The 26,816-nt window shown below is 37.9% G+C and overlaps 1 protein-coding gene across 1 annotated transcript in view; it reads left to right on the forward strand.

The window, feature by feature from the left end:
- The window catches only part of lrp1bb (low density lipoprotein receptor-related protein 1Bb), a 281,139-nt gene that overhangs the window by 146,731 nt on the left and 107,592 nt on the right, over positions 1 to 26,816 (forward strand). The window contains exons 12-23 of the mRNA XM_042426612.1: positions 294 to 474; positions 4,229 to 4,448; positions 6,069 to 6,258; positions 8,499 to 8,621; positions 8,955 to 9,095; positions 10,305 to 10,430; positions 11,434 to 11,547; positions 16,378 to 16,458; positions 16,612 to 16,782; positions 18,028 to 18,210; positions 23,147 to 23,347; positions 25,602 to 25,847. Coding sequence (XP_042282546.1) covers positions 294 to 474; positions 4,229 to 4,448; positions 6,069 to 6,258; positions 8,499 to 8,621; positions 8,955 to 9,095; positions 10,305 to 10,430; positions 11,434 to 11,547; positions 16,378 to 16,458; positions 16,612 to 16,782; positions 18,028 to 18,210; positions 23,147 to 23,347; positions 25,602 to 25,847 — 1,977 coding nt within the window. The remainder of the gene's footprint in view (positions 1 to 293; positions 475 to 4,228; positions 4,449 to 6,068; positions 6,259 to 8,498; positions 8,622 to 8,954; positions 9,096 to 10,304; positions 10,431 to 11,433; positions 11,548 to 16,377; positions 16,459 to 16,611; positions 16,783 to 18,027; positions 18,211 to 23,146; positions 23,348 to 25,601; positions 25,848 to 26,816) is intronic.

Raw genomic sequence — 26,816 nt, forward strand, 5'->3', positions numbered from 1 at the left:
AACAAAATTTTGCATATTGGGAATTTTATTCATATTAATTCCCAGTTGCATGTGTGATAATTTATCTCAGTGGCTCCCTGGTTAATTTTTAATTTTTACACGTACAATATTATCAGAATGTTTTGTATATAGAAATCTTATTTTACATACATAAATGACAGATATTGCTGTTTGTAGACTCAATCAAAGTGGCTGTACTGCACTAAAGTTATTTATTCAGAACCTAAAAAAATTGCAGATAATATTTATATTTGGTGATTCTGTTGAATTCTGTGCTGCTGATTCTGTTGTAGAACTTGACAATGTTGAAGGAATCTCAGTGGACTGGATTGGGAATAACTTGTATTGGACGAACGATGGCTACAGGAAGACAATCAGTGTTGCCAGGTTGGAGAGAGCCTCCCAGACCAGGAAAACTCTCTTGGAAGGGAACATGTCACATCCCCGAGCCATTGTGGTCGACCCTCTTAACAGGTCAGGAAAAAAAACAAAACTGTTTTTGTATTGTATGAAATAAGTACTCTAAAAATTATAAGTCAGTCCTGCACTAGGTCAATTGTTGACCCATAAAAAATACTTCTAAGGTGAATAAATAAATAATAAATAAATAATTAAAAGTACAGGCATGGGTATGAGTAAAAAATGAATTAGATAGAGGTGGGTGAAATAAAAAAGGAACAAAGAAACAAACAGAAAAAGAAATACAATTAGTGTCCAGTTTTGCAGTCTTTTCAATATAATATTTATGAATGTATTTTTTCAGTCCTAGCACACATTGTCATCACATCACACATTTCCCCCAGCCACTGTGTGCCTCTACAGTACCCTGGTGTCTATACCAGCAGCCAGCTCAGGTTTGGTCTGAAGAAAATTTAGTGGTCATTTTGAATAATGGGTCAGTTCTGGTACTGAACTTTGTAGATTTGGTGTGTGATTCTGCCGGTAGCCACATGTAGAGTATGTTTGTGTGTTTTTGCCTGCCTTTTTGTAAACCTTCACAAGCATAGATTTGAGGGAATTCACAACTAAACTAAAACAAACAAAAAAAAAAGTTTTTATATGCCAAAACTTTGACTGAACAAATAAAGATCACAAGATGTAAATCCTCAAACTGCTGTAAGCTGTTTGCCCTGGCTGTTCATATGTTTGTTTTTGCCTGATTTTCTTGGAGAACAGAGTTATTGGTGTTGCCTCAGACACCAATGTGGGGATTTAATCAAATTTCACAGCCAGATTTCAAGCACAACTGATGTTGTCTATGAACCCTAAAGTGAGAGAAAAGTTATCTGAACAGAGAATACTTTTTTGGCATGCAATGGGATTATTCATGGTATCCTGATTTATGATCATCAGCATCTCACAACTGCCAGAAGTCAAACCCTAAAATCAGTTTTGAGCTCTGTCTTGCCTTGCTGTTGCAAATACATCAGTAATGTTGCAAGTTAGCAAAGACCGCTATGTCTTTTTGTATATTTCAGTATCACTTGCTTCAGATGTTAATCGTGACGATCATTTGTTTTAGCAGACATCTGCTTTGAGGATCACATCAAATATCTTTTTGTTCAGAAGAAAACACGTACATGTGGGGGAGGGGAGTCTGTCACCCTCAAGTAAACCAGCATGATTAAATTGATAGAACATATGCTGTTTTATTAGGTGTGAATTTTTGAGAAAGAAAATGGTGGCTTGTCTTGTTGCTTGAATATGAACCACCACTACCAGCTTATTAGCCACGTGTTAGTTGTTCTTCCGTAGCCCCAATATATAATTTCCTTTGCTTTCCTGTGTGAATTTATTTATGGCGGACCCCACCAGCAGAGATGATAATTAACATACAGAGAAGATGCTGCAAAACTCAATTTCAATGAGTGTCTTAAGGATCTTGGGGATTAACTCTTTAAGGCTTAAATCGTATTAACACACACCAAATCCATAGCAGTCAGAGATTAGTTTTCAAGCCTCAAGAGGGTTGTTCTGAACATTTTGCCATACACAGCTGTTTCACTTCTACAGACGCATACACCAAATCAAAAACTAAACCAAAACTTATTCATACTTGGTTTTTATTGACTATAACTGCCCTTCTGATTTCAATTAACATTGCAGGCCTCATATTCACTACCAACATGAAACGATATATCAAAAATACACAGGTTAATAGAATAGAATACTATGAAAAAGTTGGTACATACTTTGAGTTTTCATACAATTTGTTGTGCTAAAAATATATCTTTTTAAAATGATTAAGTAAATATTATAAGTAGAAATAATAATATACTTAAATATTTAAGTAAATACGTAGCACGTTTTCTAAAAATATGGAAGAGTTCAGCACAAAAACTGTATCGTAGGACTATAACTATAACATCTGAATTGTATTTGATATTTTTCTCTCCACCTTCTCTTCATACTGACAGTGGCATTGATTTAAACATTCAGATACAAGTGACACACATGTCACAGTGGTGCAGATTGGATATTGAAGGTAAATGACAAAGTCAGCACACAGATTTGAAAACATCAAATCTATGCCTATGCCTTGTGAAAAGAACAAAAAAAATGGAACAACTTTGGTGGGAACGAAGCCTGAAGCTTTTGAGACTATTATGGAAATAGAATGTTGGCCTTTGTTCTGAATTTTATTAAGATGTTTCACCCTGACAGATGAAGCATTCAGCTTTTGGGGTGAGGAGAATAGAAATCCCTTTTTTTATGTAAGGATTAATAACTTTTACTTGGACCTCCTAGTGACAGCAAAAATGATTAGAAAAGCTACTTTTTGGCTTCTGAGGGAGCATTGAGCCTGAACCCGACAGTCCTTTGATCTCTATCTATTTCTTAAATGTGTCCTTGCGACCTTATTTTCTACTCTGTTGTGCAACTCATGTCCAGTTCAGTCAAGGACAACTAGTGTCAACTCAATCTCATCTCATACATGTATTTACATAAAAGATCTACACACAAATAACATTTGACTTGAGTGATGCTTTACTTAGCTTTTCTCAACTCTGGACCCCTGGATGAGTGTGTATACATATGTATGGACAGCTTTGTAGCAATTTTCAAATGCCACATCTTTCACCATTCTGATTTTCTCACTTGAAGTATAAAGCCCATTTCACACCAAGTACAAGTGCATATATCCCCTCTGGAGATGGTGATTGATGCTCGCATTAATTGAGAATATGATTATTTTGACAATGCAGCAGTATAGTGTCCATATGCCCATCTGATCTGGTATTTGAGTATGTCTATGTGTTTGTAGGCATGTGTGTGTGTGTGTGTGTGCGTTGAGAACCACTGAATAATTCATGGGGTCGTAAAGATGACTTCGAGACAGAGGGAGTCCTCATTCACCTCCATATCCGATTCTGTTTCATCTTCCCTTAGCCAGCCATCTATCATTGATGAGAAACAGGGGGGTACATGGCTCAGTCAGCAACGCTCAAACAGAGCAAATCCCCTGGGCATGGTTACTAGAGAACAGATCACGTCAAATTGTTGACCCAATCACGTTTCAAAAACCATAGGCCCACTGAGACTTGCAGTCTCAATATACACAAGACACAATAAAACTTTTTATTTTCTTTTTTGGTGGGGAATAGGAGACTTCTAACTTTGCGTTGATGTGCAGTCAAGCAGCACTTTAACTTGATAAGCCTGAATAATTTCCCAGGCTGTGTTGCATTCAGTTTTAACTGCTATGGATGTTTGATTATTTGGTGTTACAAATGGGAAATCTTGATTCCAGTTTATTTCCATTTCTTTTGGGAGCTCTTTTGTTGTGATGTTAAAACCAGTTTTCTAAGCTAATGGTTATACAGTTTTATTTGGCAGTACAGGTTGTGTTCTTTATAATATTCTCCATATGAATCAAAGCAGCATGGGAAAGATTCAGCAGGGAGTACAGTCATGCCACCCCAGGGGTGTACAGAACAGAACCCTCTAGACACATATCACTCTGATTGGAATAAATCATTTTGAGAGAAGCCTGCAGAAACATACTGTCACACATATTGATTGATAAGACATCAAAGCAACAAGCACAACCATTTAACATCAGTGTTTCAAGAAATAAAGGTAGGGATGAATGGGGGGGCAGACAGCACACTGCCTTATATCTACTGCTGTATGTTCTTTGTATGATGCCTGAACTAAAGCAGTGCCTCAACGTTGAAATAACTACTGTGTTTTTGTGCTTGTACGTGTGGTTCTGTGTATATGATAGCTGGATGTACTGGACAGACTGGGAAGAGGATGAGGTCAATGACAGCATTGGGCGGATAGAGAAAGCCTGGATGGACGGTTCCAACCGCCGCATTTTTGTCACCTCCAACATGCTGTGGCCCAATGGCCTGACACTGGACCACAGCAGCAGCACCATGTACTGGTGCGATGCCTACTATGATCACATAGAGAAGATTCAACTCAATGGGACTGGAAGAATGGTGAGTTTCAATATGTAGAGATCACGCAGAGTAGCTATGTTATGTTGGAACTTAACGTACGAATAATGTTAGCACTGATTTAGTACGCTTGAGGGTGTGCTGTGATCATTCCTGGCTATTTTTTTTTCTTTTCTTGTTATTTCATGCTCTTCTTGACTTGATTATTTGCTGTGTAAAAATCACGTCCAACTTATAAACATAATTAAAATATTAAGCTGAGCAAATGGCACTTCTCCACAGAATTCTGCTGCAGAATAATTCAACATTGTTGTCATGTTAGTTTGATAAATGAGTGTTTTACTTTCCGATAAATTAAAAAAAATGAAACTCATTTTCAATGTCAAATCAATATTATACAATAATTTCAGGGTCCGATATTGATGAGTTCTCTATTTTAGCAATGATACAGTGTTAGCCTGCAAAGCAGTGTAATGATTGAAAAGTGCTCCTCTTCCCACAACTAACTGCCAACAAGACATCCCTTCATCCCCAGCTGCTTCTGTCAACTGTGCTTATACCGGCATATTAAGCTAATGAATTATTTGCAAATGCTATTTAATCAATGCCAAGATTCTAGCAAACATTATTATAAGCAGACAGCGCTGTGTGCATACATTTTCGCAAAGAAACTGAATCACATTCACCATACACTGTGATCAAATAATTTCTAAGCACATATTCAAACAGCTAGAACCCTGTTTGAGATTATTTTTGTTGTTGTTGATGGTGTCTTTCCGTAGCTCAGTTTTTTGCTTTGTTTTTTGCACACACAACGAGGTGCAGACCACTGTGAGCTTTAATTCAAGTCCATCAGAATTAAAACACGTTGTACAGCTCTTCTCCAGTACACAATGCTTTATTCAACAAACATTATCGGCTATCTTGCTTTCATCGGGGTGGTGTTTGTCTCCTTTATATGCAATTAACTGATTCATCATGTGACCAACAAATCACTATAAATACCGTACATGCAAAACATCATAATCAATCCCTTCTTCAAAATTACTATACATAAAATTGATACAACAATGAGAAATATTAATGACCATAAAGCCAGAACATATCTTTTCACAATATTCTCCAGAAAATGTGTTCTTTCATCCCAAGCCATCAATGAGTAAAAAAAAAGAAGAATATCCATCTCTCAATTCAGGCAAACAAAACTACGTATTACATCATATGCCTAAAGCCTAAAGATCCAGAATGCAATTTCTTCAAATATCTCACTCTCTTTGATAAACATACTGTCTCAATTCCCAAATATGTAAGGGGTGATTCATTTCCATAAAATGTGCTGCAATTGGATAGATCTATTTTTTTGTGTCTTATGGTACTTTTATGTTGTGCTATTCTTTGTTTGAGTTCTCGTGATGTTTTTCCTACACATAGTATCCTTTTCCACAAGGACATGTTGATAGATGAATGACACCTTTTGCGTAAGATCACTCCTCTGCGTTTTTAACCCTTTATGTGGGTGGTTGAACCAAGTTTGTGTAGTTGTGCTCCACATTTATAATTTCCATCTGGAACTGGTGTGATTATCATATCGGTGTGATTACCTTGTCTTCCTTTAGCTCTCCAAATTTTGTGATTACACTGTATGTTGGCTTCATGTTGCAGGTGGTGTACAGTGGAAAAGAGCTGAACCATCCATTCGGAATCTCTCATTATCATAATTTCATCTTTTGGACGGAGTACATGAATGCCTCGGTCTTCCAGCTGGACTTGAACACCGGCGATGTCACTCTGCTGCGGAGCGAGAGACCACCACTATTTGGCCTGCGTGTCTTCGACGCACAGATTCAGCAAGGTTGGCTGCTTTCCCTTCATTTACTCCTCATCCTGTGCCACTGAACCGTAGCTCCACTAACAGAGAGACTGGCTGTTTTGCACTGCCTTTAGAACCATTCTGGGCTGTGTGTCCAGACATTTGTATTCCCCATACACATTTCTTTAATGGAGAGCACTTTATATGGTATATACACTAGAGAATCTGCATATATGCCTACGGGTGTCAAATTTCATGGTATAAACCAGCACACTGAACAACAGTGACAGTGACTTTGAAATCACTTGGGGCTCTGCTCTATGAAGTTATATAGGGTGGTCAAGGTTTGCAGGGGTTTGCTCACTTCTATAGCAAATGATGATGGATTCATGCTGTTAGAAAGCTGAAAAGAACAGATAGGAGAGGTAATGGATAGTGCTGACAGTGGAGTACTGCATTTGTCCACCCAGCAAGCATTTCTGTTGTTGTGCTGTAATTGGCATAATAATAATAAAATAATAATAATTTAATTTGTACCGCACTTTTCATGCATAGTGAAACTCAAAGTGCTACAGTAATAATAACATAGAACACACAACATAAAGAAAATAATAATAATAAGAGTTACAAAAAAGCTTTCCTGAATAGAAATGTTTTTAGGCCTTTTTTAAAAGATACTAGGGTCTGTGCTGTCATCAGATGGTTAGGAAGACAAGTGTGGTGCAGCAGAGCAGAAGGCTCGATTCCCCCATGGAGCTTAGTACTGGGGGTCTGGAGGAGCAAGCTGCTGGCAGATCTGAGGATGCGGGTGGAGGTTTGTGGTTGATCAGTTCCTGTGGGTAGAGACGCGCATGACCATTGATGGATTTGTATGTGAGTAGCAGAACTTTGTAGTCAATCCTGAAGGAAATAGGGAACCAGTGCAATGAAAACAGAATTGGTGTTATGTATTCGTGTTTTCACACTCTCATCAGGATCTTGGCAGCTCTGTTCTGAATGTACTGGAGTTTCTGGATGCTCGTGCCAGGGATCCCCGTGAAGAGCGCATTGCAGTAGTCCAGAGTTGAGATAAAGGCATGCACAAGTTTCTCTGCATCTGACAGGGTTAAGGAGGGGCAGAGTTTAGAGATGTTTTTGAGATGGTAGAAAGAGGTTTGCATAAATGTCTTATATGGTCATCAAAAGTCAGCTGAGGGTCAAACCTAACACCCAGATTAGCGACTGAGGAGGAAAAGGGGATGTCCTGGCTTTCAAAGGTGAGATGAGGTATGTGGGATGACCGAATCTGGTGTGGAGTGCCAATAAGGAGAGCTTCAGTTTTTTTGTTTACTGGAGGAAAGTTTTGCCAGGCCAGTCATTTATCTCCACAAGACAGATTCTGAGGCATGACATGGCTGCTTGGGGCAGTTTTGATGTACAGCTGTGTATCATCAACATAACCAATCCTTGCAGAACACCACAGGTGACAGGGAGCAATCTAGACCTGCATCCTCCTAGTGAGACATATAGTCTGTCATACAGTGTAGTGCTCAGACACCCACTACATAATCAGGGAAGGCTGACGCTACTGATTTAAATAGACAAAGATCATTTTATACAGTCTAGTAAAGTGGTTTTAGAATCATGGCATGAGTTTGTTTCATTCTCAAGACACTGTTTTTCATGCAAGAATTTTAATGCCATGGATTTTGAGTAGGCAAGTGCCATGCCAAGTACAGTATGTGATGTAGATGAATGGTTCACACCATGCAGAGAATATTTGCTGGACATTTCTCCATTGTTCATGTCACTGAATAGATTAATTGGCTGTCCATTCCTTTGAGTATTACTGATTGGCTCATACAAAACCAAAAGCTTTATCTCATTGGCTCAGGCACTGCCTTTGGGCTCTGTGTTAAATGAAAGTGACAAAGGTGTCTTATGCCTTAACTTTATATGTGACAGTTTTTTTTTTCCCCTCTGAGAATGTCGGCTTTGTCCAGAAAGACAAATTATTCCTCCAAGAAGGATAAAAATGTCAAATGTCTCTCACCAACAGTGTTCCTAATAATTCATTTGACATGTGGTTATAGATCACATGGCTCTCCTAGACAGGAAATGAGTTTTGTATCAGTGTGATTATTTATTTTGTAGTATTCAGAGTGACCCCTTGAACCTCTGCTGCTCATTGTGCATAGGAAAATCCGACAAAACAACAACAGAATTGCATGGCACTGAAGGTGGGCTTTAGAAAATGTAGCTTTGAATGAGCAAGACACCTTATTTGGGATCTATTTCTCCAGGTGACAACGCATGCAGTTTGAATTATGGGGGCTGCGATACCCTCTGCCTTGCCATCCCAGGAGGCAGAGTGTGTGCCTGCGCTGACAACCAGGTTCTGGAGAAGAACAATGTCACCTGTTCAGGTAGGAGGACATAATGAATCAGACAGAGCGAGAGGCCTAAGATCATCTTTTCCCAGTATACTGTAATCCTGGTTTCATCCTATGGGAGAAAGATCAAATAATAACCTTATCTATTCATATGCAAATCTGTTGATAAACAAATACATACAGATGGGAAATCCTCCCACTAGGTTTCCAGAAATATAAGCCAAATCCCAGTTGTTAAGGATAAGGTCATGGCACATTATTAACATGTTTTGTGTGCTATTATTGCTGTGCCAATAATTTCCCCTAAACACATACTTCATAGACAGTCTCTTGTTAATTTTGTTTCACCACTGTTTCTCCCAGAAGTCTCCAACAGTGGTTTAGAGCCGCTGCGATGTAAAAGTGATGAGTTCCAGTGCCATAATCAACGCTGCATACGGGCCCTGTGGAAGTGTGATGGAGATGATGACTGCCTGGATGGCAGTGATGAGGAGAGCCACAGCTGCTGTAAGGATCTTAAAATGTGTCTGCTGGCCCAAACATTCCATGCAAATACAAAAATGCATGTACATGTACATAGAGATACTGTACATTTTGATACTTTTGCATGCACAACCATGCACTGATCAAAAAAAGCACAAGCTTTGTAAGGCTGATTCTCTATTGCAGTCAACCTCTGTGTTCCTAAATGTCAGTGCTGAAGTATGGATGAAATATGTTCCTCCTCCATGCTACTGTCTCTCCTTTTGTTCTTGTTGAAGTATTTTTTCTCTTTAAAAGATCATTTGGATAAACACCATGTTAGATGGCTGGATGCTGGTTAATGTTTTTCAGAAACCAAAGTACCATAACCTAATGGTATGTCAAAGTTGACAAATCAGTTATCTGCTTTGCTGGGATATCATATACTTTAATAGTCTTCTAACTTGGTTTGTTTTTTGGTGTTGTTGAAAATTTCTTAGGGCAATTTGGTCATTTTTTTGTGGCCATAAGATTTTTGGCTTTTCACAACTTTTGATTTTATACTGAGACACAATCAGAATTTTGTTCAGATGATGAAAAAGATGATTGTAATAAGTCAATGATAAGATTATGATTACAATAACGCTAGTTACAGTGTTCAAAACAGCCACCACTCTCCTAGGTACATGGAATTATATTGCTTCAAAATCGAAGGTAATTTGTCATGCACGCAGTGCTGCAATATCCCAGAACTACATAGAGATTTGCTCACATTCACTTAGTATGATTTATGAGTGGTGAGGCTCAATGAATTTGAATTGTCAATGTGTAATTAAAGTTAAACGACATGATTGAAAAAAAAATATGGAGCTTGGCTCCTACTTCCAGTTAAGTATATTTTCTAAGTTATTATGTGAAAGTAGCTTTGTATAAAAGGAAAATCAAAGCACTAAAAGCATATATCAAATATTCTTAAGACCACTGTAAAATTGTTATGGAGAATCCATTACTCTCAATTAAAGGACAAACCACCAAGGAGAAACATGAGTCAAACATCATTCCTTTTTATGGTTCCTAATGTGGCTTGTTGGTCTACCAGTGCAAGATTAGCTGAGCTGTGGACTTTAAGGTTAAGATTAAGGCTTTGTATAATTCTCCTGATTTTTTAAAATTCTTTTAATTTTATCTTATTCATTTTTTCTTGTAGCTGCAGTCACTTTCTGACTTTTTTGTTGTCGTTTGAACTTTTTGCAGACAATCACACCTGTCCATTTGATCAGTTCAAATGCAGCAACAATCGCTGCATACCCAAACGATGGCTTTGTGATGGAACAAATGACTGTGGTAACAATGAGGATGAGGCCAACTTCACATGCTCAGGTATGTATTGGGCCACTTTTAAGTCTGTTTTAGATGCAGTGTGGCTGCAGGCTGATAATCTTACAATCATGTCACCTCAGTTTAGAAGATAATTTTCTGCAATTTCAGATTTTTGTAATTGTAATTTTTGTAATTAAAACATTTCAATAAAGCATTTAAAGAACTTAAGTATAAAGGATTCTACTGTACAGCACAATAAGGCATACATAACCTATATACATAACATCTTTCTCTAATTTCTTTTGTTAAAATTCTCTCACCCCACATTGGCTGTATTCATCACTGTCTTGAAAAGTCGTGTTCACTGTTGTCAAGACAGTTATCATTTTGTCTGGCATTCATTGCATTCATTCATTGTCATTTATCTCTGAGTTGCATTTACAAAGTAGGGTTACTATTTTTTTTGTTTTCGTAGACAGAAAATTGACAGTCAGGTGACGTGGATGCAGGCCAATAGAAAAGAATAGACCAAACAAAAAAAACACATAGGCACATCCACATTAGAGCTGTTATTGTGAAACTAATACGTTTTGTACTGTGAGCCAATGTAACTATGACGCATTTTAATGTGAGACTGGGCTAGTATGTCAGAAACACTTACAGTATATCACTTTGCTCCCCATGTATTCATTGGGGCCTCTCAGGAGCTTTTTATCCTTAGAGGATCAATCAATAAGCATTAGCCAGAGGATGATGAATGTTCCCTCATCATCCGATTGACATATATATCCCACATCAGCAAGAGATCACTTGTGTGCTGTCCGGGTATGCCCAGCATTGCCGTGCAGCATGTCACTGACAGCCCGTCAAGTAACAGCCCGTTCCCCATGGCCTTCAGACCTTCTGTGTTGTACTGTGTGATTGAGCGATAAAGAGTTTTCACTGGGCAGACATTGACATCCTGGTGATTTAGTGATCATTAGAGTTGTTGTGCACATCCTGCATTGACTTATGCACGTGTGATTCAATTAAGTGCCTTCCTTCTTCTCTTCTCTCTTCTCAGCCCAGCCCTGTCAGGCTGACCAGTTCTCCTGCCAAACTGGACGATGTATACCTCAAGCCTGGAGCTGTGACCGGGAGGATGACTGTGGGGATATGTCTGATGAAATATCATGCAGTGAGTCTCACATAGCTGTTTACCATGTGCCATTCAAGTGTCATTCTGTGTGGATTTGACTGCTATTGCTATTTGTGCTGTTCTGTTTGAGCAAGATTTTAAGAAGGCCAGCTTGTTAAATGAATCAAATACTAATAAGGGCATTTAGGGCAATCACTAGTTGTTTACTCTTCACTGTTAATAATGTCATGCCTAATCAGGGCATATTTAAAGCCCGAATGAGTAATTCATGTAGCAGATTGTGCCAAAAAGTTTTCAACATTTGTGCAGAAACTTAGTAATAGGGTTTTACCTCTAATGAATAGACAGAAAATATGTGTTAAGCACTTACACAGGATCATTTGATGTAATTTGATAAGTGTAATATATTTTCTTTTTCACCGGTAATGACATACTGTATGAAAGCCATAGCACACAATGGTGTGTCCTGATACATAATAGGGATGAAAGAGTTTTTAGCCAGCTAGCGGTGTGGCTCTAGGGATGGCAATGATTGTTGTTCAGTCCACTACTTTAGTCCAGACTGAAATATCTCAACAAATGGATGGATGGATTGTGATGAAATTTGGTACAGATATTCATTGTCCCCAGAGGATGATAGTAATCCCCTGACTTTTCATGTAGTGCTGCCAGCAGGTCAAAATTGTCACTTATCCTGTGAAATATCTCAGCTTCTACTGGATTGGTGAAAAGTGTGTACAGACATTCATGGTTTCCAGACAATGTATCCTTATGATTTTGGTGATCCTCTGGACTTTCCTCTAGTACAACCATGAGGTTGGCATTTGTGGTTTTGACTGACATGTCTCGACAACTAGCCTATTAAACAGATCACCATTAAACTTCGTACACACATTGATGTCCTCTTCAGAATGAAACAACTTTGGTGAATCCTTAACCTTTCCCCTTCTCATGAAAAGGGGAAAGGTTAAACATGTTTAACACTATACATGAATATGTTAAACACTATACCTGCTAAACATCAGAGTGTTAGCATTATCATAGTGAGCATGCTAGCATTTTGGTGTTAGCACTTACCTCAAAGCATCGCTGTGCCTAATGTTAAGTCAGCCAACGATTATTTTCTGTGGATATGATGTATTGATTTAGAAACCTCAGAAAATATTTTTAATCTAATAAATCAATTTAAAAAAATACATTTTGGGAAGGAGTAGCCACACAACTGGTTTTATAAAAGCCTTCGTAAAATTGCAAATATTCTTGATGGTTAGTGCACCACTTGTTAAACATTTGAATACTTCTGAATATTCTTAGAAAAGATTCCACTCGCAGCTTCTTATCATTTTTGTGATTTCTTGAATATTTTGCAAATCTCATTCACATGCATTACTTTATTCAACTGAGATAGTTTTAGGAGTTGAATTATTGATACTGTGTTCTTTGGACCAAGAAATAGACATGCACTCACTGATGGCATCAGCTTAGAGGGGTGGTGCAGAGAACATACTTTAGCACAGTAGTTCTCAAGTCATGTCTCAGTGGTATTATACAATCTGTCAGCCTCAGTTAGTAAAAGTTGCTGTCTGTGTTCTGGATTAATCTTGGAAAACATACTGTACGTAAATGAGAAAAATACATGGTGCGCCATGATGGCCTGAAGTTTTTAGAGTTCTTTGAAGACGTATTTAACCTTTTTATGCAAGGGAAAAGAGCCTTTTAGGCTGTAAAATATGTTTTCAGCAGGGGAATTGGGCTGGATGAATTACCAGCATATATTTAAAAGGTGGGAGTAAAGGTTTTAAGATTCCCCTTTAATCACTATTTGTATTAAATCATCCCTTTACAGTGATTGATGTTTGCCAAATGCTGCACTGTGCTGTATTGCCTCAGCCTCCCTTTGTGTGTCCTAAGCTGCTTCAATACGCAGTCACAAACAGCCAGGGCGTAAGCAGTAATTAAAGTTCATGCTCGGCTTCATTCAATCATAATCAAGCTGTGCAGCAAAACATATTCTCTCCCATACTGTTGTCTGAGCTTCCTCGGGCATTACTTCTCTGTAAGCACTCCACTGTGCAGCTCTGGCAGCTCACTTAGCTTCACTGAAGCTACTGTGGGTTTTGGAACACCTGAAGCTCAGTGGTGGCCGCCTTAGAGATTGATGCTAATTTGGATTTTGTTTGTCAGTAGTTTAGTAGTTGTCACACAGTGTCTCATATTGAGCTCTCTGTTCATTTGAAGCCACCATTATTTATGGATGCTGGTGTTTCATTTTTAGCCAGGCTCACTGTTTACTTGAAACCTTCATTATTTATAGATGTTAGTGCTTCATTTTTAATGAATGTTAAATTCCTACCAGTCATGCACTGTCAGTGAGACCTCACACATTTGAGGGAAATATAGAAGACAGTTGTCTGATACAGATACAATATGTCTCCTCAACAGTGCCTAAGGTGTTACAGGCAGCAGCAGCAGATGCCAACAAATCAATTCAAATGTAGACTTGCATTTCATACCAAAGTCAATAAAGCTTCAGGCATCCAGTAAGATATTTGAAAAGCACTATATATATATTTCTATATATATATATATATATATATATATATATATATATATATAGTATCTCAAAATCGGAAACAAGAATGGTATCAAGAATGGAAAACAAATGTAAGTCCTCAACCTTGTCATCCGTCTACAAAACACAGTAGTATCTGTATTACTTACTGCAGCACTGGTAGAGAATATTGATGCTATAACATAGACCAATTTAGTTCATGAGGTCTCCTTTACTGCAGTGATGGATGTTGGAACCAATATTTGCTGACTACAGAGGTGGTAATTTGCTTTCACCAGCTTGCATTGTCAAGTTAAGTTATAAATGTAGGGGAAAAACATGGATATGTATGTTGTCTCATCTGGCTATACAGACCAAGTCAGCAACAGTTCTTGACCCAACCCAAGTTGTCTATGAGATTTAAATACTTCAGAAGATTGAATATATGGGAGAAACTTTGAGAGACATCCCTTTCCAGAGTTTGCAGTGAGTGCAATAGCAGCCATAGGTTGAGATGAACAATTACAGACATGAAAAAGTAGCTGTCACATTATGGCGACTGTAATATGTCAAACCAAGTCATTTAGTTAATTACAATATTCACATTCTTCTATCCCTGTCTGCCTTGAACCCCCAATGTGGACTCAGGTCATAGTAGTAGCAGAGTATATATCCTTACTGCATTGGAATATAGACCATGATGTGACTGTTTCGGCTACAGCGCTTCAATCAATCAATCGATCAATCGATCGATCAATCAATCAATCAATCAATCAATCAATCAATCAATCAATCAATCAGTCCATTTCTTTATTGCAGATCTTTGAATATACAGTGGGATGATTCTTTTTTGTTCAAACCTGTTGTGACTGGAAGCATTGATCAAGATAGGACACTCAAAAACAGACCTTATAAATAAAAAATGCCACTGTATTGCCCCTGTACAAATCATTAATAAAATGAAGAATTTGATATTATTCTTTATGTTTATTTTCAACTTCCATCCAGGGCCACACATAACAATGACTTTAACAAATGTTTCTGAGGATGTAGCTCTAGTGGTCCAATTCAGATTTATATATTTGCATCATCATATCTTTGGTTGGGTACAATAAAATGTCCTCACCATACACATGCATATTTTTCTCTATATACTGGTTTCAAAAGCTGGTAATTCCACCATCTTCTCAACTTAAAGATAAAACCAAACTGAATTTCATCACTGGTGTCATTTCTAAGGAGGCTGCTCCCTGAGTCCAGTGTATAGTGGTCTGGTTAAAAGAGCTTTTGCATCTTTTTTTTTTTTTTTTTTACCTTTAATGATGCAGTTTAGAAAGCCCTCCATGAGAAGGTCAGATTCTTTTTACTGTATCATATTTTAAAGCACTTCTCACAAAATGCATTTTACAGAGGCTTGTATATGTTTTTCTTTCACTCCCACTGATCATTTTATTGGTTTCCTTGGCATGTTATATTTCTTTTTGAAAATGTTTTTCATCCAAGGCCAGGTGAGAAGTCCTTTCTTCTGGTAGGCCCTACAGAACACTGTACGACAAAACACAGGAACAATTTCTTCCCTCTTGCCGTAACTCTTATGTTAAACCAATCATCCATCATTGCCAAATGTATATTCAAGCAGGCTGTATATAATGTACACAGAAGTGTACACATACGGCACATAACCACTTACTATACGTATATAAAGTAAATTATTATATTATCAATACTTATTTCAGCGCTCTTCGCACTCTTATAAAACTTTGCACTACTTGTATCCTTACAATTTACAGAAACTCTTTGACCTGCATATAGACATCTTATGTTGCTATCCATTTGCTGTTTCTATAACAGTTTCTCCGTTCAGCTTTGTTGGCTTTGTTTTGGCTGTATGTCCATGTGTATCTTCCTGAACATTGTTAATAATAAATAATAAAGCTGAATCTGAAAACTGAGAAATGTGGTGGGCATTAGAAAGTGCTGCACAATCACAGATGAGTCCTTCAATGAGACTACCTTGATTAAACATCAAGAAACTCAACAACAGAATTCATGTTTACATTTTTAAAGTCATTTTGAGCATGAATAAAGTAACCCATATTATAAAACTAAGATAACCCCATGTTTTAGTTTAGAGGTGCAAGTTTATATTGAATGAATTAACAATGATCCACATGGTAATAGTGTGGAATTGGGGATATAGACTTTGGCATTTAACAATTCCAAATTATTTTCTGATCAGTGTATTTGATTGTAGTGCAGCTACTTCTTTAAGTTGAATTGGAATTGTACAGTATTTAATGTGTACCTGTGTGTTTCAGCCTTTCCTACCTGTGAGCCCCTCACCCAGTTCAGCTGTTCCAACGGACGATGCATCAGTGTGAAGTGGCATTGTGATTCAGGTGAGGACACCAACCTTTTTAAGATATTCATAGTATAGTACTGCATGTTCCCAAATGAATTTTGTGACTCTATTTACTCTACATGTATCAACCATGATATTTTTGTGTGTTGGTGTGGTCACAACTTGCATGCATGTTTGTGAATGTGTGTAGATGATGACTGTGGAGATGGCAGTGATGAAGTGGGCTGCATCCAGTCCTGCTCCAACTCCCAGTTCCAGTGCACCAGTGGCCGCTGTATCCCAGACCACTGGGCCTGCGATGGTGACAATGACTGTGGAGACTTTAGTGATGAGAACACGACCTGCAGAGGTGGATCGGCAGGTAAGAAATACCTAAAGTGTTGAGTCAGAAAAACAGCAGGTGGACTAAAAAAAATCCCTCCAGGATAAGATGATCTTGTATTAAAATACTGGCAGAACAAAGGGACGGTATTTATAATGATCCTATTATACATTAAGCCATCACTGGGATTCACTATTTTTGAATTTTGGTGTAGTTGCCCTCATATCCCCTTAAGTGTGCTAATGACTTTATTTGCAATTCAAATCAACGTATAAATTTAGGTGTTGTAATTACAAGTTCAACAATTAATCAGCTTGAGTCCAATAACTTTGTTTTGACACTCATGTGACTAATCTTATCTAGTCTCTGTTCCAGGGAACTTTACCATCAGGAGCTGAATCATCTAATCTAATTACCTCAGAAACCTCATGCAAGCGCCTAGAAAACTCACAGCTCACTTGCTTGTCACTAGAATGTGTAGACTATTCATCAAACCATTTCCTGATGGGAACTGTAGGCTTCTCCACTCCCCCGTGTCTGCTTTTCCTTTCACCCCAAGGGATTGAATCTGTCTAAGCTTTTCCTCGGCTGCTGAGGGAATGCTTTTTGGCTTTAGCTTTTAAGCATTAGCCATATGGTCATCAGATTTAGTGCATGATCTATGCTGAATGCGTGATGCCATGGTTTTGTTTAATTAATTCATAATGCTGTTTATTATGCTCTACAGAAAATCTGTAATGTATCATGATGAAACTGACCAAGTATGCTCAAGAACATATTTGGTGTCATTCTGTTTCTGTTTGGGTATGATCTGTAGGATTTTTAATTATTAATCAAACCATTATAAAAACATTACAGTAAACGTGGGATGTTTTTCACACAGTCATTTAGTCCATGCATACATTATCAACAGAGCATATATCCAGTGACTCCTAAGACCTGCAATGTAACACATCTTAAATGCAATGCATCTGCAACATAATGGTGTAATGGAACTAGTTTCTCTTATTTGCAATGAACTCCCACAGGATAAAGATATAGTGAACAGAACCATTGAAGTAGGCAGACACTTCTTAGAGACATAAGCCTGAAATGCCTTAAGTGAAATATTTTCTATCTTTGGAACTAATTGACCTATAATTACTGCCAAGTGCCTTGCTTGCAAAGATAAATATTTGCAAACAATAAAAGATATCTTGTAACAAAATAGTTCAATACTTTGGTGTCTCTGACAGTGTGTTTTAGATCTAGGATGCAGTAATTGTGAAATGGCTTTTGTTTCAGTGCTGCCATCTGTGATTGAGTGCAGTGCAGAGGAATTCCATTGTGTCACAGATGGAACCTGCATCCCAGAACGCTGGAGATGTGATGGAGACAAGGACTGTGAGGACGGCAGCGACGAGAAAGACTGTGAGGGCACGAAAAGAATGTGTGACCCCAAGGCCAAGTTTACTTGCAAGGATACAGGTATTGAAAACAGTGCATCACTGAACACCCTAATGAGCTCAGAAAAGAATGGTACTTTCATATCAGCTATTTTTATTTTTTTTAAAAAAGGTGCTAAAGGTGGTGTTTCCTTTTTACTTTAATTTTGGGTGGATAATGTATACCTATAGTTGTTATATGGCTCTGAAATGACTTCCAGAGGTTTTAAATTGTGTCTGAGATACGTAAACACCTTCATAGCATTGATTTTTACACTTCATTAGTCAACTGACACTGACTATTTTCTTTGCTCTGGTATAAAATCAGATCCTGAGGCATGAAAACAATAAATGAATCTTGCATCATTCGCCTCAGACTGTTGACATATTTGTAGCACCATGACAGCTTGGCTGCAGTGTGGGTATTAAGGACAGTGACACACAGCAACAGAAAGGAAGCCAAATTAGCTAACTTAATTGTTGACTGTAGTATTGTATTATATAGGAAAGAGGTGAAGACAAAAAAAAATCTTATAATTTTGCTTCTGTTTAAAAAGAAGCAAAAAGAAAATGAACAATCATCCAGAATTATCATGGATTTCATTTCTAAATTAAGCATTATGGCCTGGAGTTTGAACATAGCCTAAAGCTTTTGTTCTTGATGACAAAACCTATTCCTTCTACAAAAATGCAGTTTATCTGATTGGACTTTCACAGTAGTTAACCTTCACAGTGGAAGCCGTAATAAACAATAACCTCTCAACAAAATGAATAAAAGATAATTTTCTCTCCACTTGTTTGGGTCTTTAGAGAGGAGTGGTTTTATGAACATTTCTTTGTGTATTACTCTCTTTCCTTTCACAAAGGCTTCACTGTCTGACAGGCTCTTGAGGCTTAACCATTCTCCATTGTGGAGCAGTGCAGTGAAGTTTCAACCAATTAGAATGAACCATTTAAACGACCTGTGTACCCAAACCCAGCATCCACTTTCTTTCAGCAGCTAAAAGGACAAGATCAGAGAAAGATTCAGTTGCTTTCTGTCTTAAGTGCCGTAGCTTTCTATATTATACATCCCTTGACAGTATTATCAAGCACAGAGTCAAAGCTATGTGGTGAAGGGTTTGTTAGACCTCACAATTATTATCCACTTTAATTCTGCAGTGTCACACCCCTGTGCACTGGCGCAGCTCATTCTGTCCTCCGTGGAAGAACAGAGTGCCTTTTGCAACGGAATTCAGGAGCTACTGTTCAAAGGGGCAATCTTAACAGTTCTGATTAATAAAAAGGGAGAAAGGGCTGTATTCCTTTTTTTCCTGATTCCCAAATAAAACAAAGATGCTCACTATGGAACCATGTCCAGTTTGAACACCAAGGATATGGCTATGCTGGTGTTTTGTCCAGAGGCATTTCTACTTGTAGAAGATAAAATGCAAACAAAGAGTGAAATGAGTTTGGAGGTTTACATTTTATCTTAAAGATGGGACATTGAAAGAAAAAAAAAAGTTAAAGCAGAGATGTATTGAGGTCAGCTTTTGATTGATAGAAATTAGTTAATGTTATCTATAAATGTTAAGAGATGGAAGAGATTACTGAATATCCTCCAATTATACTCTGAAGAATGAGGTTGAAAAAAACTGCAATTTGGTAGTAAAGAAAATGGATATTATTTTTTTACACATTGATGGGTTAAAATGTGATGATGTATTTGTAAAAATATAGTTTATATATTAATAATATTCGGTAGGCTGGGTTTGGTAAACAGTCTGGCACGCTTTTGCCTCAGCCAACATCCATGTATTTTACTTGAAACAGGCCTGCTTTGGTCTATAAAATCTCTCTATACTGTGTGCATTATGATCAACAAAATAATTTCACCTTATTCTTCTCATGTATGACTACTTGAGTTGGCAGCTACTAGTTAATATACTACGATAGCACCTCTTTTAATTGGTAGCAGGTTATGGGTCCCACTTAGGTTAGTGTTGCACATTTAAGACCAGGTGGGTGCCTTCATCCTTTTGAGTACAACACAGATGCATTTACTGATGAGCAAAACACATACATTCAAACTACAGAGCGCTCTGCAGTGGTGAGTGGTCAAGTCCATAACGCCTATTAGAGGGCACTGTTTGTACTCATAGAATGTGGGTTATGATGTTTTACATTATACAAGGCTTTCAAAGATTTATTGATGGACCATTCACAAGTCGTGTGAAGGTTGCATGAGTCTTATTTTATAAAGGTGCATTCAATTCTGCAATCATTTAATATACTAAATTCATATGAATTCAATTCTGGAAAAGAATGATGAGTGAAACCTTAACCTTCAATTGAAACATGGTACTGTATTAGCTTTTAATGCATAAAATCCTCTGAGTGAAAAAATATAGAGGACACAACAAATATGAAGATCTTTATCAACACAGCAAGCTTAATGACGTTCAAAATGAAATGCTATGAATTTACTCATGCATTATTTAAAAATAAATCTTTAGCCATGCATAGAGGAGGGACCAACATAAATAAGAAAGTTACCATCTCTGTAGGAAATCCATCTGTGAATATTCTGCATTTGTGTTGAATTAAAGATGAAACTTTTAGATGTTTGAGCTTTTCTATATTTGGAAAGAATGTAAAAATATATTTCATACTCATGAAAATAACCAACGGTTATGTTTCATAAACCCACTCAGAAGTGCTCCTTCCCATTTGTGTCCCCCACTCTCTGAATAATCATGTTTTTTTTTTCCATTTTTATTCACTTTCTAAGCCCCTCCGTTCAACAGATCCAACCACTCCTAAAACTCAGCAGGTTGCAGTTCTCTGATTTTCTTTTGCTAAGCTCTAAATGTCATTCCAGAATCATGACTGATTAAATCAATTGGACAAATGATCAACCTCCTTGTCAATGTACATTACCACAAACACACACCAACATACATTCTGTTTACACTTAAAGTGGAACATTTCTGTGCCCAAAGTGTCACCCATATTTCACGCATGGAAAAGCCAGTGCACTTCAGTAACGTTGCATTTTCATAAGTGTAACTTATGAGTGTAACATCAGGCACTAAGCATATCAAGGGTTCAATCAAAAGTCATGTCAATATATTTTTGTAGGGACAACTGGAAAGCTTAGAGATAAATTGAGCCAAACATAAACACAGACACACCTGAAAACACATAAGAGCCACGCACCCTCAGCAGTTGCTTCAGCCTCCCACGTCGATTTGCACTGATCTGGCACCAAGCGTAAACCAGTGGGATCTCAAAACCGTATGATGTAGCTTTGATGGAAAAACTGTAAATTGGAATATGCTGCGAACCAAGCTTCACCTGGGAGAGTGCAAAAATGATGAGACATCCTGGTATCTGTTATGTTTTCTTCCTCGCCCCCGTCAGTGGTTCCACCTACCCCTTTCTAACTTGCATAGTGAGGGAATTACAAATTACACTACAATATTCCTTTCAGTGAAAGGAATATTGATCTTGTGTGGATTTTTTTCATTAAAGGAGCCCTGTGGAGTTGGAGAAGTTATGTTTACATTCAGGGTAACTGACCAAAACACATTGGGCCTCATGCATGAATGTTTTCTTATTTTTTCTTATATTTGTTCTTGCACAAAGAAATGAGAGGAAAATAATAAATGGGATTCAACAAACTCTCTTAACTGCCTGAACTTGTCGTAAATCACTCGTTTCAGCCTGATGAATGTCACCTGTTCATGAGGAGGTGCGTCTTTGTGAAATGTGATCATTAGCATAATCCACACCCCTAAATTTGCCATATAAGGCTCCATGTTCCGCTCCATTTGTGGGTGAGTTTCATTCACAAAAAAGCTTCCAAAGAGTAAAAAAACAGCACAGCTTCAGGTCCTACTTTCAGAAATCAGCAGACAAACACAGAACAAATTTAGGAGTGACAATAGGAGACATGAAACAATATGAATCCAGTTAACATGTCATTAGAGCAGCTCTGCGCTGTGACAGTTAGATACTAAAAAATGTCTTTCTTAAGCAAAGCGCTTCGTGATGGGAGGCGGTATTATGGCAGTCACAGAGATTTTAAAGGAGAATATTAGTCTGCAGTAGGTGATGTTACACTGTCAGCTGCAACACAACATGATACTGGACAGAGACCTGCAGAGTGAGTTTCTTAGTAACTACTGAAATGTAGAAGTTGCTGCACTAAAATATGCCAATAAAAATCATAAAATCAAAAAAAAAAAAAAAAAAAAAAAAAAAAGGTATCATATTTATACTCCAAATTAATTTAGATTAGGGTATTATAATTGTAAGTCACATGTTTCTCCGCAGTGAAGAAAGGCTGAGATGATCATAAATTTTGTTCACCCAAGAGTAACTTAGGTGAAGTACCTAAGAGAAAATTCTAAGTACACAGTCTTACTCTTCCCTGCTTTTGTTGGCACTTTGTTGTGTTTCTTAGAACATTACAGCCACCTGTAGATCATTGGAATAGTATGAAACCATTGGCAGGACTGTGTATTGCGTCAGCTGGGCACACCTACACAGTAGAAACAAAATGGGACCCACTCATAAAAAAACTGTTCCATAACACTACTAGAGATCAGAAACTCCACAGGGTACATAATTTTATGATCATTTTATGATCAACATCTGGCACAAAACTGAAAAAGTGTTTGTTGTTGATTGAGCCCCTGTGAAAAAAGGTTGGCATTTTAGCTATCTATGGTTTATTCAAAGGATGTGGGTATCAATACAAAGTGGGAAAATGCAAATGTTGGATGTACTTGTTTAACTTGAGTTAGTTAATGCATGAAACTATTTGTGAACCTCATAATTTGTATAAAAGTCATAATATAAATACTTACCACAATGACATTACATAGTTTGAATTATAGTGAAACTGAGAACTGTTAATTCTCAGATTTGAAGTGCTAGATAAAAAAAAAAAAAGAAGTTAATATCTGCCTACTTCTGTATCTCATACTCTACAGGAAAGTGTATCACAAAGAGCTGGGTGTGTGATGGGGACATTGACTGTGAGGACCGTTCAGATGAGGAGTCTTGTGAGTCCGCTGTCTGCAAACCACCCAAGTACCCTTGTGCCAATGACACCTCTGTCTGCCTCACACCTGATAAGATCTGCAACAGCAAAGTGGACTGTGCTGACCGCTCGGACGAAGGACCCATCTGTGGTAAAGTTTGCTTTGTCTGTGCATGTCATATCTTCTTTTTGTTTTGTTGTCTTGATGTAAGATGTAATTTGATACTCTATTTAAAATCAACATAACTGTGACTAAAAATAAGTGGAAGGCAGAACAAGGTAAGCCGACACCGGAACATTACATACATATTTGATTGAAAATGAGAAATGAAAAACTATTTCTTCATGGGCCTTGCTTTGTGCATTGTGATGTTGAAACAAGACAGGAAGATCCACAAACTGTTAACACAAAGATGGACGTTTTATTGTCTAAAACATAATTTTATGCTGTAGCATTAGCACTTCCCTTAATGGGAATTAAGGGCCATTCCAAAAACAGCCCCTGACCAAAAGAACACAGAAGGAGTATCTGGACAGAGGTGTGTGCTTTTTATAGTGTGTCTTTTTTTAGAGAGTCAAACACGGGTTTTGAGAAAACATTTGTATGCTCAGTACATCTTAACAATCAATGTTTTTACCTCAATATGGCTAAATATAGCACTAGTGCTTGAATGTCTGAGCTCTGAGGAGGGTAAGGGCCTCACTTTTGAGGAGTTTGGGAAGTTTATATAGATTTTTTGATACTTCAAGCTGTAAACATTCGTCAACATTGGAATCCATCGTAAACAGCAAAATTCAAGCTGACCACAGCTGTGGTTCTTCATGAGAAACTTTTTATAGCCACCTTTCAAGCCTACAGGGGGTGAGTGTTTGATACTCAAAAGATATATTTTAGATGGAGAATCACTTTTAAGTGAAAAGACCAACAAAAACTGTCAAAAATAATGACTACCACAGACTGTAAGGCATTTTGGATGCTCCAACTGTGTTTGAGTTTCTTTGAGATCTTTCCATTTCTTGCAAGGATAGAAACACTGAGGTTTGGTTGGTGGCATTCATTTAAAAGGAAATAAAAGAAAGAAAACAGTGAGGAGTCAATAAACAGCATTTGCATTGCAAATGAAAACTGTAGCACATTGTTCTGTGCAACTCTTTATTTATATATAGCTCTTTATTCCTCATAATTTACCTTTTACCAGCTTAGAGTTGCAAAAAGAACAAAGAAAAGAAAAGTTGAAGCACTTTTTCATCCTCGAGTTTTGTTGTAGAGGTTCAGGACATGTTACCTGCTGAGGCACCTCACATCACTAGTGCTAACACTCACTTTAATTTTTCATCTTATATCATATCATGGGATGTTGAAGAACATCTCCCAGTGGAGTCCTGCTATATTCTCTCCTTCACATTGAGTGGCTTAGAGCCTGACAAGGAGCCGGTATGTGTTGTCTCAGAGACCAAAGGGACAGAGCTTGAAGAAATACTCTGGGTTAACGATGATGGCGAACGTGGAAGTGTTTGTCCAACAGCCATCAGATGGAAGAAGGGGATCTCGTGTGACTAGCCCTAGCCATCTAATCTCTCAAAGTGAGCAGTGTAAACACAGAGGTTCATTTTCTAGAGCGTCACTAACCAAGCCTCAGGGGGGCCCTATAGGACCCTCAAGTGTCTGTGTTATCGCAGCTGAAAAGAGGGCTTGTGCCTCCTCACAGACAATTACGTTGTGTTCAGAGGGACCTTGAGGGTCTGATTGATTTGCACCAGCTCAGCAGGACTCCCACCCACCATTAACTACTGTAACCACATACACCATCCCCCCCTGTTGAGAGAATGCAATGCTGTTCTTGCCCACCTTGAAAAAACAGACTTAACCATGGTGGGGAAAGAGACACGAGACTAGTTTATTTTCACCAATATACTTTTCCATTTTGACCTGGCAGCTTCTAACAAGAACCAGGTGTGTAGTAAAGAAAAATAACTTTCAAAAAAGATAAAAGAGTATGAAATAAAGATATGTCATTATATCACTTCTGAAAGGAACAGTGCATAATTTTCACTTCACTGTTTTATTTTGGAAACTTTGATGGAAGTAAAAGCAGGTGAATCCACAGAGAACCTTCCGTATGAAGGTTTTCTCATTACATAACACAGCTATCTTGATTAGATCGTGAACACACTCCTAAAGCTTGAATTGTGACCCTGATGTGCAGCTCTGGATGGAAAATCCTTGTGACATTATGCCCAAACATAAAACCTTCTAAATTCATGCAATTGGCAGTTAGGGCCTCTGTGAGATGCTCCTATCTCACAGAGCAACCAAACATCTATTTAAAATGCTCTTTTAAATCTCATTCTCTCTTCCAGTGTCTGTACAATTTCTGAGAATTGTTGGTGTTTCTTCACCCCAGATATGTGTCTTGTAGCCAGAGGGGGCTGCAGCCACCAGTGTACCGTGGCACCAGGGAAAGGGGTGGTGTGTTCTTGTCCCCCTGGGCTTCACCTGGACTCTAGCAACAAAACATGTGAGGTGGTGGATTACTGCAGCCGCCACCTGAAGTGCAGCCAGGTGTGTGAACAGTACAAGACCACAGTGAAGTGCTCCTGTTATCCAGGATGGATGCTCGACCCAGACGGAGACAGCTGTCACAGCACAGGTAACAGACCCTAGCTTTTTAGTGTTTGTTTTAGGGATGCTGTTAGCTGTCATGATGATGTGTGGCTGTTGGCCTGTGTTTGCAGTAATATTTAATTTTATCCTCAGGAATACTAGTTCCTCTATAATTTTGATTGTAAATTGGAGTCATTTCTCTTGCAGTGTTGTTGCAGACTGCATTGTTAAAATATGAGCTACGGATGTGGGAGGTTTTTGTGTCATTGTTTCTGAGTGCTTTAAAAGTGAGTTGGTCTGAAGAATAGTAATAGAAGGCGATTTAGGGTACCATGAGGTCAAATTCAATCAGTTTCAAATCTGAAGAGGCATCTGGGCGAAGAGTCCTGTTTATTTCTATCTGTGCTGATGCTGAATGAAGGAAGTGTGTTCTCTATTCCCAAACCACTAGAGCCTTTTTACTACATTCAGATTTGCAGAAGTTCACGTCAAGCCCAATCCCATACAAATGCAAAGGTTTTGCCAACATAGTGTCACATCATAAATTTTAAGTTTCCGCTATTCTCATGTTGTTATTGAATAATCTATTTGATGAGACTGCTCTGTAACTGCTAACATTACAGTAGTTACACACACATGCTGTTGGCTTGACAGATTCAGATTTATGGACCTTGTTTTGATTACTTGCTTCTCTATTTCACTCCAAGATTGATGGCAGTCGCAGCTTTAATCATACATTAATGCAGGAAAAGAATACACAATTTCCTCTGGAAGCCGATCAGAATTTTACAGCTTCATCATAAATCAAATTTTGCATAGAAAACCACAAACATTCCAATTCAATCTTGAGAGAGGTGTTATTGGATTCTTTGTGAAGTCCAAAGCACACATCCACTCCTCCTTTTCCTTTGCACATCCTAGTAATAAAAGACTTGTTAGGAAAACCTGCTAGTGTAGATATATTCTCTCTGGTAGCATTGTGACTAGTTTGGCTACAATGTTGAAATGTGTCATT

The sequence above is a fragment of the Thunnus maccoyii genome, chromosome 11 (assembly GCF_910596095.1).
Source record: "Thunnus maccoyii chromosome 11, fThuMac1.1, whole genome shotgun sequence".
NCBI lineage: Eukaryota > Metazoa > Chordata > Actinopteri > Scombriformes > Scombridae > Thunnus > Thunnus maccoyii.